This window comes from Balaenoptera acutorostrata, chromosome 1, assembly GCF_949987535.1.
Source record: "Balaenoptera acutorostrata chromosome 1, mBalAcu1.1, whole genome shotgun sequence".
Taxonomy (NCBI): domain Eukaryota; kingdom Metazoa; phylum Chordata; class Mammalia; order Artiodactyla; family Balaenopteridae; genus Balaenoptera; species Balaenoptera acutorostrata.
This window is the reverse complement of record NC_080064.1, coordinates 1,281,153-1,296,570: the sequence shown is the minus strand read 5'-3', so window position 1 is coordinate 1,296,570 and position 15,418 is coordinate 1,281,153. Positions and strand designations below refer to the sequence as shown.

General features: G+C 63.4%; 1 protein-coding gene across 1 annotated transcript in view; it reads right to left on the bottom strand.

Annotated features, from left to right (window-relative positions):
* Positions 1-11,531, bottom strand: part of SKI (SKI proto-oncogene) — a 58,991-nt gene extending 47,460 nt beyond the window's left edge. Inside the window, exons 1-2 of the mRNA XM_057558523.1 lie at positions 11,417-11,531; positions 9,318-10,984 (exon numbers count right to left, since the gene is read on the bottom strand). Of these exons, the coding sequence (XP_057414506.1) occupies positions 9,318-10,984; positions 11,417-11,531 (1,782 nt within the window). The remainder of the gene's footprint in view (positions 1-9,317; positions 10,985-11,416) is intronic.
* Between the last annotated feature and the right edge of the window lie 3,887 nt (positions 11,532-15,418).

Below are 15,418 nucleotides of genomic sequence, written 5' to 3'. Positions count from 1 at the left end.
GCATCACTTGTAATAACAAAAACATGGCCCAACCCTCGGATGCAGAATAAATGCCAGGACCCTCGATACAACAGATTACTCGCAAACATGCTACGTGGCTGTAAACACGCACAGACGTGCACAGACATACGTGCACACAGGGGCGTGTGCCCAAGGGAGGGCTGTCACCCACTCACAACGGCGGCCCCGGATCCTACAAAGCCCCCGCAGGGGACTGTGTCTGAGATGGCGGGGATCCGAACACAGGCCGGGGACCGGCTGGCATTAAGACATTCTCGACGATTTTGTTAGATGCGCTAATGGCAGCACGGTGGTGATTTTCCACAATTCCGTATCTGTTAGACGGATCTTGAAACACTTAAACATGAAGTGAGATGACGCCTGGGATCTGCTTTTAAAGAGGAGGAAGGAGCTAGATGAAGCGAAACGAGTAACACGATGGCACGTGTGGAACCAGGCACGTGGCTGCGTGAACTGACCTCCCGACTTCGGGGCACTCTTGAATCTCCCAGTTTATAAGTCACAGACACGTCACCATGGCACTGAGAGACGAGCGCTGGTCCCTTCAGGTGGTGGGCTCTGCTGGGCAGGACTCTGCTCCACTCACCCCGTAGCAGCAAAGGCACAGGCCCAGGCGGCCCCGGAGTGTCTACGACTCTCTCGCGAGCCCCCAAGCACTGCCTGCGCCCCATCCCTCTGCCCGCTCACAGCCGCCGCGGGGACAGGCTGCGGGGCTGCCCTCGGAGTCCCGGCCACAGCCCTCAGCCCCGGGGACCCCAGGGCCTCCGGCACGGGGACGCATGAGAGAAATCGCAACACAAGGGTAAGTGTTTAACGGAACACTTAAAAGCCTAGCTACGTACGGGATGTGTGAGAGGCCTCCAGCTCGGGTAGCTAAATCCCGAGGGGCACTAAAAACCACAGGAGACCCCCCAAGTGACTCAAGACCACCTCAATAGCAGCGACAGGAAAATTAAAGCAAGTTCTCCCCAAACAGGAGAAGACTCCAACACGGATCCAACAAGAGCAACACGCCCCAACCTCCCCTGCAGGACGCCTGCCCCGCGGCAAAGACTGGACACGGGGTCAGCCTGGCCGCGCTGTCGGCCAGGGGGGTGGGGGTCAGGAGGGGAGGGCTTCTTCCTCGCGGTGGGAAGGAGCGCGATTCAGAATCCCCGGGCCCTCACGGCAGGCAGGGATGCCGGGGACCCAGCCCGCAGGGGTCCCAGCGCCAGGCGGGGCGGGGGCCCACGGCCACGGTCCACTGCAGTCGCACCCATCGGCACATGGCCTGGCCCCGGCTCCGCTGCAGGTGGCCGGACCCCGGCTGGGAGGAGGGTCCTGAGTGTCCCCCACCAGGGAGCCCAGGACCCCGCACAGCCGCCCGGGGCCACACGAAGCACAGCTTACCTCCTAGAGTGACACGGGGCCAGCCCAGGGCCTACCTTGGTTTCACAACCTAAAGAGCTTTATAAATGCAGAGAAGACTCACTAGGGTCAGGCAAACTAGGCGACACTTATTACATACAAGGATGTTAAAAAAAAAATCACAGTTTTGATAGTTCTGCAAAAAAAAACTTAGCAAATTTACAACAAAACTGTCAAGTAATTAAGGCTAGGCACTTCACACATGAACTTAAACTGCTAATTAAAATCCCCTCGCTTAATTGACTACATTTGCATATCATTCAACTGGGGAGTATAATTTTTTTAATGGTTTGGGCAACGCGGTTCGAACGCCAGGAAGCGGGAGGCGGCAGGTGAGGGGAGCCAGCAGCCCCAGGCGTGACCAGGGAGGGCAGGGCTGGGACCCCGGGGGCTTCACGCCAGGCCTGGGGTCCCTACCCCAGGTGGAGAAGGAGGGCGAGGCCAGCAGAGACCCCCCGGCCCCAAGGCTCCCCCCTTGCAGCCCAGCACCTCTGCCTTGCCTTGACCTCCGGTGGGGAGGGGCCAGGGGCTTCCAGAACCACTCATGGGACACATGCACCTGCCCCTCCTCCAGGGGCAGCACGGCAGTCCCCCTGCCCCATCTGCCCCAACTCCTCCAGGGGCTCACGGAGCACCGGCCCTGCGGTTCCAGAGACACACCCGCCCCGCAGGGGGCAACGTCTTGGAGTCAGACCACCACACCCGCCTCCCAGCCCAGCCTCCCAGCCCAGCCTCACTCGGCGGCGGCAGCTGGAACACGAAGCACCGGGGCACCGAGGCCCCACTGTCTCTAGGGCCCGGCCCGCGCCCGGCGAGTCCGCGTGAAAACTGTGCACCTTGCCGTCCACGGCTGGACCCGTGGGTTCTCGTGTGAGGCATCCCAGCCGCACGCAGGGCGAGAGGGGGTCCGCAGGGCCGACGGCCCGCCCCTCTTGTTCCAAGGGTGGAAGGGCAGCAGTGAGTTGATCCAAGAGGAGAACGCCGGGCAAACAGGAACGCGTCCACAAGGACGGGCAGGAGGAAGCACGAGGGCCGCGGGAGAACCACCAAGCATCACCGCGAGGCCCATGGCGACCCCAGAGAGCGAGGAGGTCGGGTGTGAAGGCAGCACACGCGGTCACCGGCCAGCTCGCCTGTCACTGCCGCTGCCACGTGGATGCCTCGCCCACCCGCCAGGCCTGAGCCATGAACCAGGGCCACGGGAACATGAAAGAACCCTGAGGTGTCAGAGAACAGACGTGGACCCAGAAAGCTGGCCACTCACAGACCCAGTCACAGCCCCGCAGGCCCTCCAGATACCCCCAGCCTCGGAGCCAGGTGGGCCGCCGGCCTCCCCAAGGCTCGGGGCCCTCTGGGCTGTTGGTAGCGGGTGTGGCTGTGACGGCCCATGGATGTGGAGGTGGGCTCCTGTGTTGGGGTAGTTTCCTGCACACGAAGCGGGACAGACCCTCGGCCCTCCCGGAACACGCTACGTGGCCCAGGAGAGGCACGGGGGCGCCCCTGCCCAGCTGGGAAGAGTGGGGTGCGGAGAAGACCGTGCTGCCAGGCCCAGGTTTCGGGCAGGTCCCCAGACACCAATCACAACCCCCTGGCTCCCGTGACGACGTGGCCAACAGCTCCTCGGGCGCTGAGGGAGGCCAGCGCGGGCACACAGGACCACCTGACACCCAGTGGCTGACCCCAAAATGCATCCATCGCCCCCACCTACAGTCCTGACATTCAGCCCAGTTCCACACTGCCGGCCACGTCGCGGGGAGCCTACTTTCAACAAGAGATGTTCCTTTCGAAGCAGCCCACCAGCGTCCCAGCGAGAGCCACGTCAGGGCCGACGCCACGCGACGCCCGTCCAGGGAGAGCCGTCCCTCGAACCCCCCACGCAGACCCAAGCAAGCGTGAAGCACGGCCAGGACGCCCGACACCTACAGGACAGCTCTGTCCACTCCCGGGAAAGCTCCCCGCTCTCTCCTTTTCTAGCCATCGACAGCCAAGCTGCCAGTAAACCTTGACGATTAGTGATTTCATGCCTCTATGAGTCATTCAACGAGTATTTATTCCAGGCCCGGAACTGGGGACCCAGCCGAGACCAACACCCCCCCCCCCATGAAGCCGACAACACAACCACAAACACACAACCCCAGAGCCGGCCGCAACAAGGGCTCCCCGGAGAGCCCAGACCACGGGGCAGGCCTGACCGCTGCGGGCTGCGCGGCCCACAGAGCCACGCCAACTTCCTGAATTATCTGTAGCTGCAAAATCAAGAAGTCGCAGTGTTGAGTCTTTCTAAATCAAAAATGTAAAATCAGAGGAGACGCAAACGCCAAATACCCGACAGCATCCTATCTGCTCCCCAGGCCGTCCCACTGCGCTGAAGTAGGCGCTTCTAGAAGCCAGCCCTGCGTTCACACAAAGCAGCATCAGAGCTGTGGTCTGCTCCCCGCTTGCCCTGGGGCTGCATGGGGGCCCGGGCCACGCTGGCACAGGTCACACCGTGGACACACATGCAGCCCAAGGCCCCGCCCGCCCCACTCCACTCACACGAACACACGGACACCGTTCGCAGTGCTAACCCAACTCCGACCAAAACCAGCTTCAGACCCCACCGCGTGGGCCCCACACTCCTGGAAACGACTTCCCGACTTCCTGTCCCTTCTCTGAGGCTCGGATCGGCCCTCGTTAACCCACGGATGCGTGTGGCCCGGAGCCCCCGCCCCACAATCTCAGGGCCCAGCCCCCCTGGCCTCGCCCCATACCCCCATGACCAGTGGGCAGGAGGGAAGGAAGGGCCCTCGGAAAAATAGAGCCTTCTCCCTCTCCCGCAGCTCTCACAGATCTTAAGAAAATAATTCAGCCTCTGTATTTTAACTCAAAACAAAGAAACTTCTAAAAAACATTTCAGTTGAAACTTGCATAATTCTTCCAGTGGAGAAATCCTCCCCAACTTTCGCAATCCTTAGAAAGAGACACATTATTGCTGCTTGTGTAACAGTCTCCGGGCCACAGAGAGTCCGGCCGCCGGCCACGGACACCTCCCGCCAGACAGCCGGGGCGCAGGGCCCGGAAGCACCGCCTCCCCCAGGCCCTCCCGGCGCCCGGCGGTCACCCTCCCCAGACTTCCTCGTGGGCCTCGCCTGGCATCTCAGACAGACGGTACCCAGACGCGCTGCAAGGAAGCGTGGGAGCCACTGGCCCTACTCTCGAAGCCCCGCGCTGACTGAGGGGCCCCGGGGGGCAGGAGGGTCAGAGGCGAGGGCCACTCAAGAGAGATGAGGGCCCCGCCCAGCTCCAAAGAGACGTCCTGGACATCGGCAGGATGGCTGAAGACGGGCAGACGTGGCCCACTCACTGCACACAGACTGAGGGCCAGCCCCCCACGCCTTCCCTCCCTCGCACACGGCTGACCACAGGGCCCAGGGCAGCAACCAGAGGCTCCTCAAGCTGCTGTTTCCCTTTTGACAAGGCCCCGGCCTTCACTCTGGGGCCTTCGCGCTGAGGACCAGACCGACCCGCAGACCCTGTCCTCCTGCACCAGGGGCAGGGCCCGTCCAGGAGCCTGGCCTCACAACATCACCCGATGGTACCCCGCCTTCTCAGCTGAGCATCCAAAGCCAGGAAATCACCGTGGAGCCCCATGAAAACCTCGAGCAAAACAAGTGGACAAAGGGACTGCCGAGGGACTTCCCTGGCAGTCCAGTGGCTAAGCTACGCGCTCCCAATGCAGGCGGCCCAGGTTCGAGCCCTGACCGGGGAACTAGCTTCCGCATGCATGCCTCAACTAAGACCCGGCGCGGCCAAGAAAAACAGATAGATAAATAGATATATACACAGATAAAGAAATAAATATCTTAAAGAAAAAAAAAAAAGGACAGCCAAACCTCTACATCTATGGCCAAACCTGACGGCATCCGGTGAGCACAGCCTCCCATGAAAGAGGGAGTGCCGGGAAAGGCATGCTGGCCAGAGCCCCTTCCAATCTGTCACACGTTCCCGATTCCATCCCCTCCCGTGGCCATTTCAGCCTGAATGCACAACACGCAGCCTGCTTAGAGGCCCCGATCGCCCTCCACCACAGCCACAGCCGATCCCCAACAGAGACCAAGAGACTCAACGCTCCGCCACGCCAACAGCCCGGCCGGGTCTCTACTTTGAGAAAACACTGCTCTCTGACTGGAGAGCCGTCATCAGGTGACGCAAGGAAACGGTTCCAGCGCGAGGAATTTAGACAGACCGCACCGTGGACGCTCACAACACACAGCACGGCGCCCATCGGCCCGCGAGCCCTGCCGTGCAGGCAGCTCTACGAAGAAGACTCCTGCAAGGACGCAGCGTCTGAATGACAGAGGCTCAGTGAGCGAACACCATCCCCGGTCTCCAGTCTGAGAAGCGGGACCCTCCGAAGGCGCAGCAGCTCCCAGGAGCCCGTTTCTTAACCACACAAGGACCGGCCTGGCTCCAGCCCCAGGGAGACAGCACACCCCCCTGCCGCCTGCTCGGCCTGCGAGGAGCCCTCCCGCGGAACGAGGGGTGCGTCCCGGGCGGCAGGCAGGCTGGCAGCACCAACGCCCCGCCACGACTAATAGCAGCCGTACCGTTAAAACACCGGTCCGGTTTGGTTCAAATGCCATCAGATAAAGGACAGAGTCGACTAGGCAGAAGAAAAGGGCAGGGGACCGTGGGAAGGCTCTGAGGCCCCCATCTCCTTGCCACACGTTCCCAGCAGCAAAAGGACACATCCTCGCCCCGCCTATGACCTCATCACCTAAACACGCCCCAAAAAACACTGCCAACGGCCACTACTTACTACAGTCCCCCTTTCACAAGTGAGGAAACTGAGGCAAACTTGCTCAAGGTCAGGCAGCTAGTGAGGAATGGAGCGAGGGACAGGGCGAGGACATGGGAGCAGCCCAGTGGGGCTCCACGGTCAGACCCGCCCAGTGCGGGACACGGAGGACAGCAGCCAGGGCCCCGGCAGCCCCGACAGCCGTGGGACGGACGAGAGCACATCCTTGGGGCCCCCGTGGCGTGGGGGGCATCACTGAGAAGGGCCCTGGCTGGCACACATGGACACGCCACCTTCAAGGGTTTCCAGCTCAGGCTGGAGCCCCGCCCCCCCACTCGGTCCCACGCTGGGGCGACCACAGGGATTGCCGCCCCACCGTGGTCAGGCCGCAGGCACAGCAGGGCAAGCGAAGGCCGTCGGGCACCAGGACCCCACGAGAACCCTGGCCCCCGCCCACTGCTGACGGCAGAAGACGCGGGCCTCCGTTTGGCAGGAGACCCGGCGACGCCTTGGCCCCCAGCACCTGGACCACTCTTCGGCTCACCGCATGGCCCCGGCACCCACGGCCCCCACAAGAGCAGTGCCAGCACACCCTTTGCTCCTTTCTGCCCTCGGCCTCGGGGGATCAAAAATATTAAAATAAGCTACGAGAAAAGTGAAGAGATCAAAACACAACCCGTGAATAATTTGTCAAGCAGGGAGTGGGAGGAGCGAACAGAGGCGGACAGGGCGCCGGGGAGGGGGTCTTCCAGGCAGTTTCTTCCAGAACAAGCAGGGTCTGGGCAGCCATGGGTCCCCCTGATCCTGAGCCTCAGAACCCCCCTTCTCACGGGTGGGGTGTCCCTGGCATGTAGACAAGCTGTGCTGGCGACTTCTGAAAGGGACCCCGCACCCCAGAATTCCCAACCGCACGGTCACAGAGCCAAGGCAGTGGGCAGAGTCCCGGGAACAGGATAAGTGGCCGAGGCCAGCAGGAGGAGTGCCCCCCGAGGTGGAGGAGTGGCAGGAAGGCAAAGGAGTGCGTGAGCGGCCAGCCAGCCACACGGCCGAGGCCCGGAAGGAGGGACACCGGACCGCCGGCCCATACCACCGCTGCGAGGTTAGGCCGTGCTGACACTTCGGCCTGGGGACCCCAACTGCTTACAGCAATCACATCTTCGTCATCACTGGGGAGATTTTTTTAACCAGTGAATGAGCTTTCTGAGTGGCGCTGGGGGGAGCACAGAAGGAGAAAGGGTGGCGCTGACCATCTGTTGAAATCACCGGGCACGAAAGCACGCTCTGACCTCTTCTCTGGGACTGTGGCTCAGGGGACGGTCCTGCCTTCTCACCTGGCAGTCCCTGGGCCCACAAGCTGAGCCTACGGACACCCATGTCCAGAAGAGCAGAGCCTGCTGCAAGGGGGCCAAGGCCCGGGCCTGCAGCTGCAACAAAGAGCCCACCCCAGTAAGACAACCACAAACATACATGACCAAGATTCGGACACAGACATAGACACACCCTGTCAGACAAGCCCCTCTGCGTTCCACCCTGGGTAAGTGACCCACCACGGGCTTACCCACTACAGGCCTACCCAGTCGGCCAGAACCCACCACCATCCTGCACACAGGGCTCCCTCGGGCCACGATGGCTGTCGAGGGAGCGGGCACCCCAAACAGAAAGGCCCCCAGTGTGCAGGGAGCGCCCACCACGCCACCCAGAGCCAGCTCCCAGTCTGAAACGAAGGGTCCGGCCAGCCTGCTGGGATCCGCCGCCGGCCGTTGCCATCAGCATACTCCCCCACCAGCGCTGCCCACTCAGACTGTCCCTCCCGCCCAATCCCAGCCCCACAGTCTGCAGACAGCTGCCACCTGGGCGCCAGCCTAGCCAAGGGCAGAAACACCACAAATCCACGAACGCACGCGGTGGCCCCCTCTGAGCGCAGGCGACAGGCCCTCACTTCCCCTCCCCTCCTCCGCTCCCTGAGACTCTGACACTCCGCTGGAGGGGCGCCCAGAGAAAACCGGGCGGGAGCATCTATTCACAGATTTGGAAAAAAAAAAAAGTTTGATGCAATAGCTGAATTAATCAGGCCTCCCAAGAATAGCTGAGCCAATGCAGCATTCTGTGTGTGCAATTTAATAAGCCTGGATATTTAAAAGAAAAGTTACAAATACTCGGGGAGGGGGGAGATGTCACAGAAAGTTAGCGTGGACCCCACTGAATGGTTTCGGCATCAAGTGGCCTGGGAGCTGCCAGGCTGGATCACACAGATCCTCCGTCAGGCAAACAACGGGGCCTAGGCCAGCGGCCCTCCCCGCGGTGCCCTTCAGCGTTTTAGAGGGAAGGAGAGAAGGAAACGTGCGCGTCCAAAACAAATCGCAAGCCGGCAGCTACCCTGACACTCGGGGCCCCGGGTGCCCGCTGACCAGTCCCCGAGCCCAGTGCCAAGTGGCCCTCGCCCCCACACGGGGGACTCTGGGATCCACTCCCTGGCAGGTCAGGGCAGACACACAGAGCTGGAGTCGCCGAGTCTCGGCCCCCTGCCACCACGGCCCGAACACCTGGCTTCGGTTTAGTGCCTGTCTCCCAAACCTTCAAGGCACAAACAGGCCCTGCCTGGCCAAGTTCTGCCTGCTAGGACACAGGGGCAGGCGCCCCTCTGAGTGCCAGCCCAGGAGCGTTAGGGCCAGGGCGGGTCCCTTCCGCCAACTCGGCCCGAACACCTCCTTGGGCCCCAGGAAGGCCTGGGCTGCCAGCTGCAGCCTGGGCCCGGCCGGGATCAAACTTCCCGGGACTCAGGGCAGAAGAGTCCGAGGTCTGAAGCCTGCCCCTCCCGGCCCAGCTGGGCACCGGCTATGGGCCTCAGGAAGGCTTCACCCACCCTGGCCTGCCCTCGAGGCCCCTAACCAGGGAAGCAGCTTGTCCTAGGAGTCGGACAGGAGGACCTTCCTCCCAACTACATGGCCATCTACGGGAACGCCAACGCCACCCCAAGTTTCCTTAAAGCCAAACCAAACCCTGAGACACGTGCAGGGGAGGCAGAGCCCCTGGCCCAGGAGGGACCCCCACCCTCTCCGCAGCCCGCCCTCCCACTCACTCCCCGGGCCCGGCCGGGGCGCGGGACACTCACCCGGGGCACCCGCCGCTTGTACTTGTTGCCGTAGTCGAACTTCTCCTTGACGTCGTCCAGACAGCGGCCGAGGCGCGCCTGCTCCTCCTTGCCCGTGTAGTCCTGGCTGAGCAGGATGTAGGCCCGCCAGTTGGCCGAGTCGAAGCCCCAGTGGCAGGTCCGGTTCTCCAGGGCCTTGTGCGAGTGCACCACGAACTTGTGCGGTGGGTACATGAGGCGGCAGTCGAGGCACTGGATGCAGGCGGCGCTCGGGCTGTTGTAGAGCTCGGGCACCAGCAGCCCCTTGCACTTGCCGAAGCACTCGTGGTACACGCGCACGCTGCGCTCGCTGAGCTCCAGGCCCAGCGCCAGGCTGGCCGCCAGCTCCTTCTTGCAGGGCGGCGGGTAGGCGCCGCCGTACAGCAGCGCGTTGCACAGGCGCTCAGCGTCCGTCTTGGTGATGAGCCCGCACGAGGGCGCCGAGAAGGGCAGGATGCCCATGACTTTGAGGATCTCCAGCTGGTCGGCCGTGCAGCGCGAGCAGTAGATGTGCAGCTCGTCGCACACCGAGTTGATCTGCTGCAGCGAGAAGTCGCGCAGCACCGAGTTGAGGATCTGCGGCAGACAGAGGCGCTTCTCGCCGCCCACCACGAAGCACGAGATGGTCTCGCCCTCCAGCACGGTCTCGCAGCGCTCCGTGGAGCGGTCGGACGGCATGAAGAAGGGCCCGGGCAGCACGGGCGGCGGCGGCTGGATGGCGGGCAGGTGCAGCACCGGCGGCGGCTCGGCAGCCGCGGGCACCGGCGCCGGCACCGCAGCCGCGCCCGCCTCCTTGGAGCTCTCCTTCTTGTAGGCCTCCTGCGCCCAGCGCGCCGAGAAAGCGGCTGGGCCGCCCAGCGAGCTCATGGAGCTCAGATGGAACTGCTCCAGCGTCTTCTGCAGCCCCGGGTGCGGCTGGAAGCCGCCGCGGCCGCCCGCCGCCGCCTCCATGGTGCGCTCCGGCTCCCCAGGCCGCTCCCGCTCCCGCGCGCCCGGGCCCCCGCGGCACCCGCCGCTGCCCCGCGCGCCCCGGCGGCGCCCCCGGCCCCGGCCCCGGCCTCCCCCCGCCGCCGGCTCCCGGCCGATCACGGCCGCGGCCTCGGCCTCGCCCGGGGGAGCGAAGGGGAAGGCGGGCGGGGCGAAGGGGTCCCGCCGCTGGAGCCCGCCGCCGCCCGGGCCCGGCGCCACATCCACGCGCCCCGCGCCGCGCCCGCCGCCGCCGCCGCCGCCCGGGCCCCCCGCGCGCCCCCCGCGCGCCCCCCGGGCCCTAGGCGCGGGGCATGCCCCAGCGCGCGCCGCCAACGCCAACGCCAACGCTCGCGGGCCCGGGGCTCGCGGGGGGCGCGCGGGCAGGTGCCGGCGCCGCGAGGCGCGAATCGCCGCGGCGACCGAGGCCGAGGGGCCCGGGAGGAGCGGGGGCGCGGGCGCGGGGCCCGCCGGGCCGTCCTCGCGCGGCGCGCCGCCGCCGCCGCCCCGCTCCTCCCACCGCGCGGCGCCCGCCCGGCTCGTCCCGGCGGCGCTGGCCGGCCGCGTCGCGCCCGCCGCCGGCCTCCCGGCCCGGCCCGCGCCCACCCCGCCGCCCGCGCCCGGCTCCGCGGCCTGCCCGCCCGCCCGCGCGCGCGCGCGCGGCTTCCGGGGCGGCGGAGCGCCTGTGGGGCGGCCTCAGACCGCGGCGGCGGCGGCGGCGCGGGGCTCGGCGCACATCCTCCCGGCGGCTCGCTCCAGCTCGGACTGAGCGCCGGGCGCTGAGCTCACGCCGCCGCCCCGCCCCGCGCCCCGCCCCGCCCCGCGCCGCCGCCCCGCCCCGCGCGTCTTCTGGGGCCGCGCGTCCGCCTCAGCCGAGCGCCGGCCAGGAATGCGCCCGCCCCCCGGTCCGGCTCTTCCAGGAACGCGCGCTCCCCCCGCCCGCGCTCGGCGCTCCGCCGCACTCAGCCGTGCTTGGGCCCGCCCGCCGGCCCGGGACTCGGGCCCGCTCGGCTGCACTCGGGCACGCCCGGCCGCGACTCGGCTCCGCTCGGCTCCGCTCGGCTCTGCTCGGCCCCGCCCGTCCGGGACTCAGCCCCATTCGGCTCCGTTCGGGCCCGCCCGCCGGAAGGCCACTCGGCGGGGGCGGGGGCGGCGGCTGCGCCCCGGGCCCCCCATCCGGTGGCGGCAGCTTCCTGCGAGGCTGCGAAGGCGCCCGTCCCGCCGCCGCATCGCCGCCAGAGCCCAGAAACCCACACAAGGTCCCCACTACAACCGCAAACCAGCTGAGGGGCGTTCGGGACGGGGCGGCACACCCTCCACCGCCCACCTCCCAGCCCCCGGGGTCCCCACGCAGGCGATGGGGACGCCAGGCCAGATGATCCACGTCCCACATAGGACAGGGACACCGAGCAGCACGATGTGGGTTACTACACACGTTGGGATTGCAACACCCCACACGGGACACAGACACCATGCAGCCTGTTCTGGGGACCCCCAAGCGATGCAGGCGCGATACAACACCCCCAAGGGATGACTGGCCGCAGGGCCGACCACCCCATGACCCTGCACGGTGGTCCCCCCACACAGCCAGCGGCTGCGCCTCCCACCAGTTCCAGGGCAGGGCTTGCATCCAGGTCGCTGCCAGGCCCAGGCCCAGGGTGGGTCTTCAGGAAGCTGGCTCCTTCCTGCCCCTGGCAAGCCGGCGCGACCCTTACCCTATAGCCCCCAGGCCCAGGGAGCCATTGATACATCTGCAGGGCACCCAGGGCATGGCCAGTGGGAGACCCCACTGTCCGTCGTGGTTCTATCACGAGGGAGAGACAAACCAGAAAGTGCTGGGTGGGACAAGACCGGGGCCTGAAGTTGGACAGGCTGGCTGGGGGGCCCCCGGAGGAATCAGCATCCAGCAGAGGCCTAGGGGGTGGGGACTTGAGATCAGGAGGACGATTCTGGTGGTGCTCAAGCCAAGGGCAGAAGGACAGTCCAGCCAAGCTGGGCAGTGGCATCTTTTCCTCCATAGGACAAGGGCACCCAAGCTGTCCTGGGCACTGGGGGACACGTGGGGGGGGCCACAGTGCTGGGCAGAGGCGAGAGGGCCATGCCCACTTCAGCCTGTGTGACCTTCAGCTTGTTACCTACTGCTCCTGCCTCCCAGTGGAAGTTGGAACTGGCCCCAAACCAGCACTCCCCAGGGCCGTGTCTGCCCCCCAGGGAGCCGACCCGGTGTCTCTGCAGGCCTCTGTCAGCCCTCAGGCATGGGCAGGTGTCTGGAGATGCAGCTAGGATGGGCAGGTGACCCCACACCTGCATGGCTGCAGAATCTCAAGGGAGGCCTTGAGATTTGGGGTGCAGTGCTCCACGTCTGAAGACCTGACCACTCCCCGCCATGGACGTGAACCCTCTCCCACCCTCGCCTGTGCCCTGGGGACTGTCTCTTCCACTCTTCACTCCAGTGCCCCCAACGCGAGGTTTTTCTACGGGTGCTGGCACAGGAAAACTAGGAAAGGGGTCCTTACAAAACAAAAAAAGGGACTTCTTTGCTTTCGGAGGCTGTTTTCTTGGTCCCATTTGGACCAAAAAAATTTCTGTTGTACCTGAGTCCGTTCCTTCCACGTGGCTTTGACTCCCATACAGTCAGGCAACCTGTAATTGAAAGGAGATGGTTGGAGAACCAGAGGGCCGGCCAGGGAGGGTTTCCAGCCAAACGCACAATTCCTCCTTCTCGTTCGGCCAAGTGGGCACTCCCAGGAGAGCCCTGAGCCTGAGGCCCCCTGGACAGGCAGTGCCTGGCTCCCGGGTTCCCACCCCCCGTCCACCCCCCCGTCCTCTGGCTTTGCAGGGCTCCAGGAAGGGGTTTTGGGAAGGGGCCAGGTGGAACGACCAACATTCCCAGAGATTCAGAACCCAGATTGAAACCGAAGTGGGTGGGTGTAGGGTGGGGGACAGGTGAGGCGTGAAGGGCCCTGAGATTCAGGGAGGGCCTGGACTGGTCGCTAAAACTTCTCCGCCTCAGTGGACTTGAGGTCTCCTTCCCCGAGAGATGTCGGAGCTTCCGGAGCAGCCGAGGGCCTACCCACCGAGGGCCAGGACAGCTGCACCTAGAGAGAGTCAGCCAGGCCCCGTCTTCTCCATGAGCCCAGTTGGGGGCCCCCAGTTTCTGGCCTTCCTCCTTTCGGCTCATTGCAGCAGCTGCCCTGGCCAGTGGCCTGCGCCCCCCACTGACCCCTGCCACAGGCCACGCGCCACACTGTGAGGCGGAGGGTCCAGGCCACAGGCACACCCATGTTGGGGGGCAGGGCCAGGAACCTGCTGCACCAGGGCCGCCCAGCTCACTCTCCAGCCCTTGCCACGCTGATGGGTATGGGCAGCTGGTCATGTGCGTGTTCACTTGCGAGATAAATACACACTTGTGGAGCTCGTACCCCCGTGAGCACAAGCCAGGCTCTGGGACCAGTGGGGAAGGAGACCAAGTTCTGCCCCGTGTGCTTCCGTGTCCTGGGGCCAAGGAGGCCAAGGATCGGCAAACTGCTTGTAAGAGATCAAGATCATTCAGGACCTGGGGGTGGGCTTTGGAGCCAGCAGCACCCCGAGACCTGAGAGAAGAGGGTGCTGGCAGTGATGAGGTGCCCCTGGCCTCAGGGGCAGCTCAGAGGCCCAGCTGGGAAGTGGGCTGCGAGGCTCCGATCAGCAGGTCCTGACAGAGACCCCGACAGACAGCTCTGCCCTCCTTGGCCCCACCTGTTCCCTACTCCCTACTCCATGGGAAGAAAACACCTGGTCTCAGACAAGCACAAACTGCCATTGTCAGGAAAGTGCTGAGATACTGTTTTAAAACTTTAAGTTTGAAAAAAAAAATTACTTAAGTAACATGAGCTTGATAAAAATTTAGAAAAGGCTTTTATGTTATTTTGAGTTCCACCAAAAGCAGACCCTGAGACAAAGATTTGAGTGAAAATATGTGTTTGGGAGGTGTTTCCAGGACATACAAATCAGGGTGGGAGGAAGGGAGGGAGGGAGGCAAGGCAGGATACCCGAGTGTGTTACCAGCCTGTCACCCCGGGCTCCTGGAACTGGATCCTGGGATGCAGAGCCATCCCCGGGGGCCATCCTGGTTGAGGTCAGAGCCCAAGGAGGGAGGGGACATCCACTGGAGCAGGGAGATTGATTACATATGGGATTGAGCAAATAAGGAAACAAATTACTGGTGACACGTCAGGTCTCTCGCTGTTAGAGATGGGAATTAAAAACTGGAAAGGTATGAGGATATCTGTATATGTATAGCTGATTCACTTTATTGTAAAGCAGAAACTAACACACCATTGTGAAGCAATTATACTCCAATAAAGATGTTTAAAAAAAAAAAAAAAGAAACAAAAAAATGGAAAGGGATAAATAAATGCAGTGAGAGGCCCTTAGAGGAATGACACCCCAACAGCAGCAAGCACCCCGAGAACCTGTGTCTTGGCTTCTAAATGCCATCCTCCACTAAAAGGAAGCAGGGTCCTTTGGAGAAATGACTAGTCGTAGGGCTTGGGCAGAGAGAGTACAGGACGAGTCTGGAACATCTTACTGTGTGGGGAAGTAGGAGAGCCCAGAGCATAACAGGGACACACTGAAAGGCCGTGTAGCTGGCTCGAAGAGGAAGGGCCCCCAGTGGCAAGTCGGAGATCATCATAATGGCCGTGGATTACAACCGTGAAGTAAAGTAGAAGACCACAGGGCCATGCGTATTTAAATATTTATTAAAATAAAATGTATCTGTAACTTGAAAGTTTGATGAGAAAGGGGCTATTTGCATCGTTTTACAGTTCTTCCCCACAAGGCTCCCGTCAACTGCAAAAGGAAGAAGAGTGAGTTCCCAGGGGACCCTGGCAAGTACCACCCAAACCGAGCCATCCGTGGGCACCAGCAGTCATCAGATCAATCGTAACCGGGCACCACCTGACAGGGTGGGATGGTCACTTCTGTGACTCTCCTGCCAAAGAGGCATAACCTGCACCTGACCGTGACGAAACCTCCGACACCCACACAGAGGGACTTTGTACAGAAAGACGGGCCTGGAAACTTCAAAGGTGTCAGGCTCATGACAGTCAGGGAAAGGCTGAGGAATATTCCGG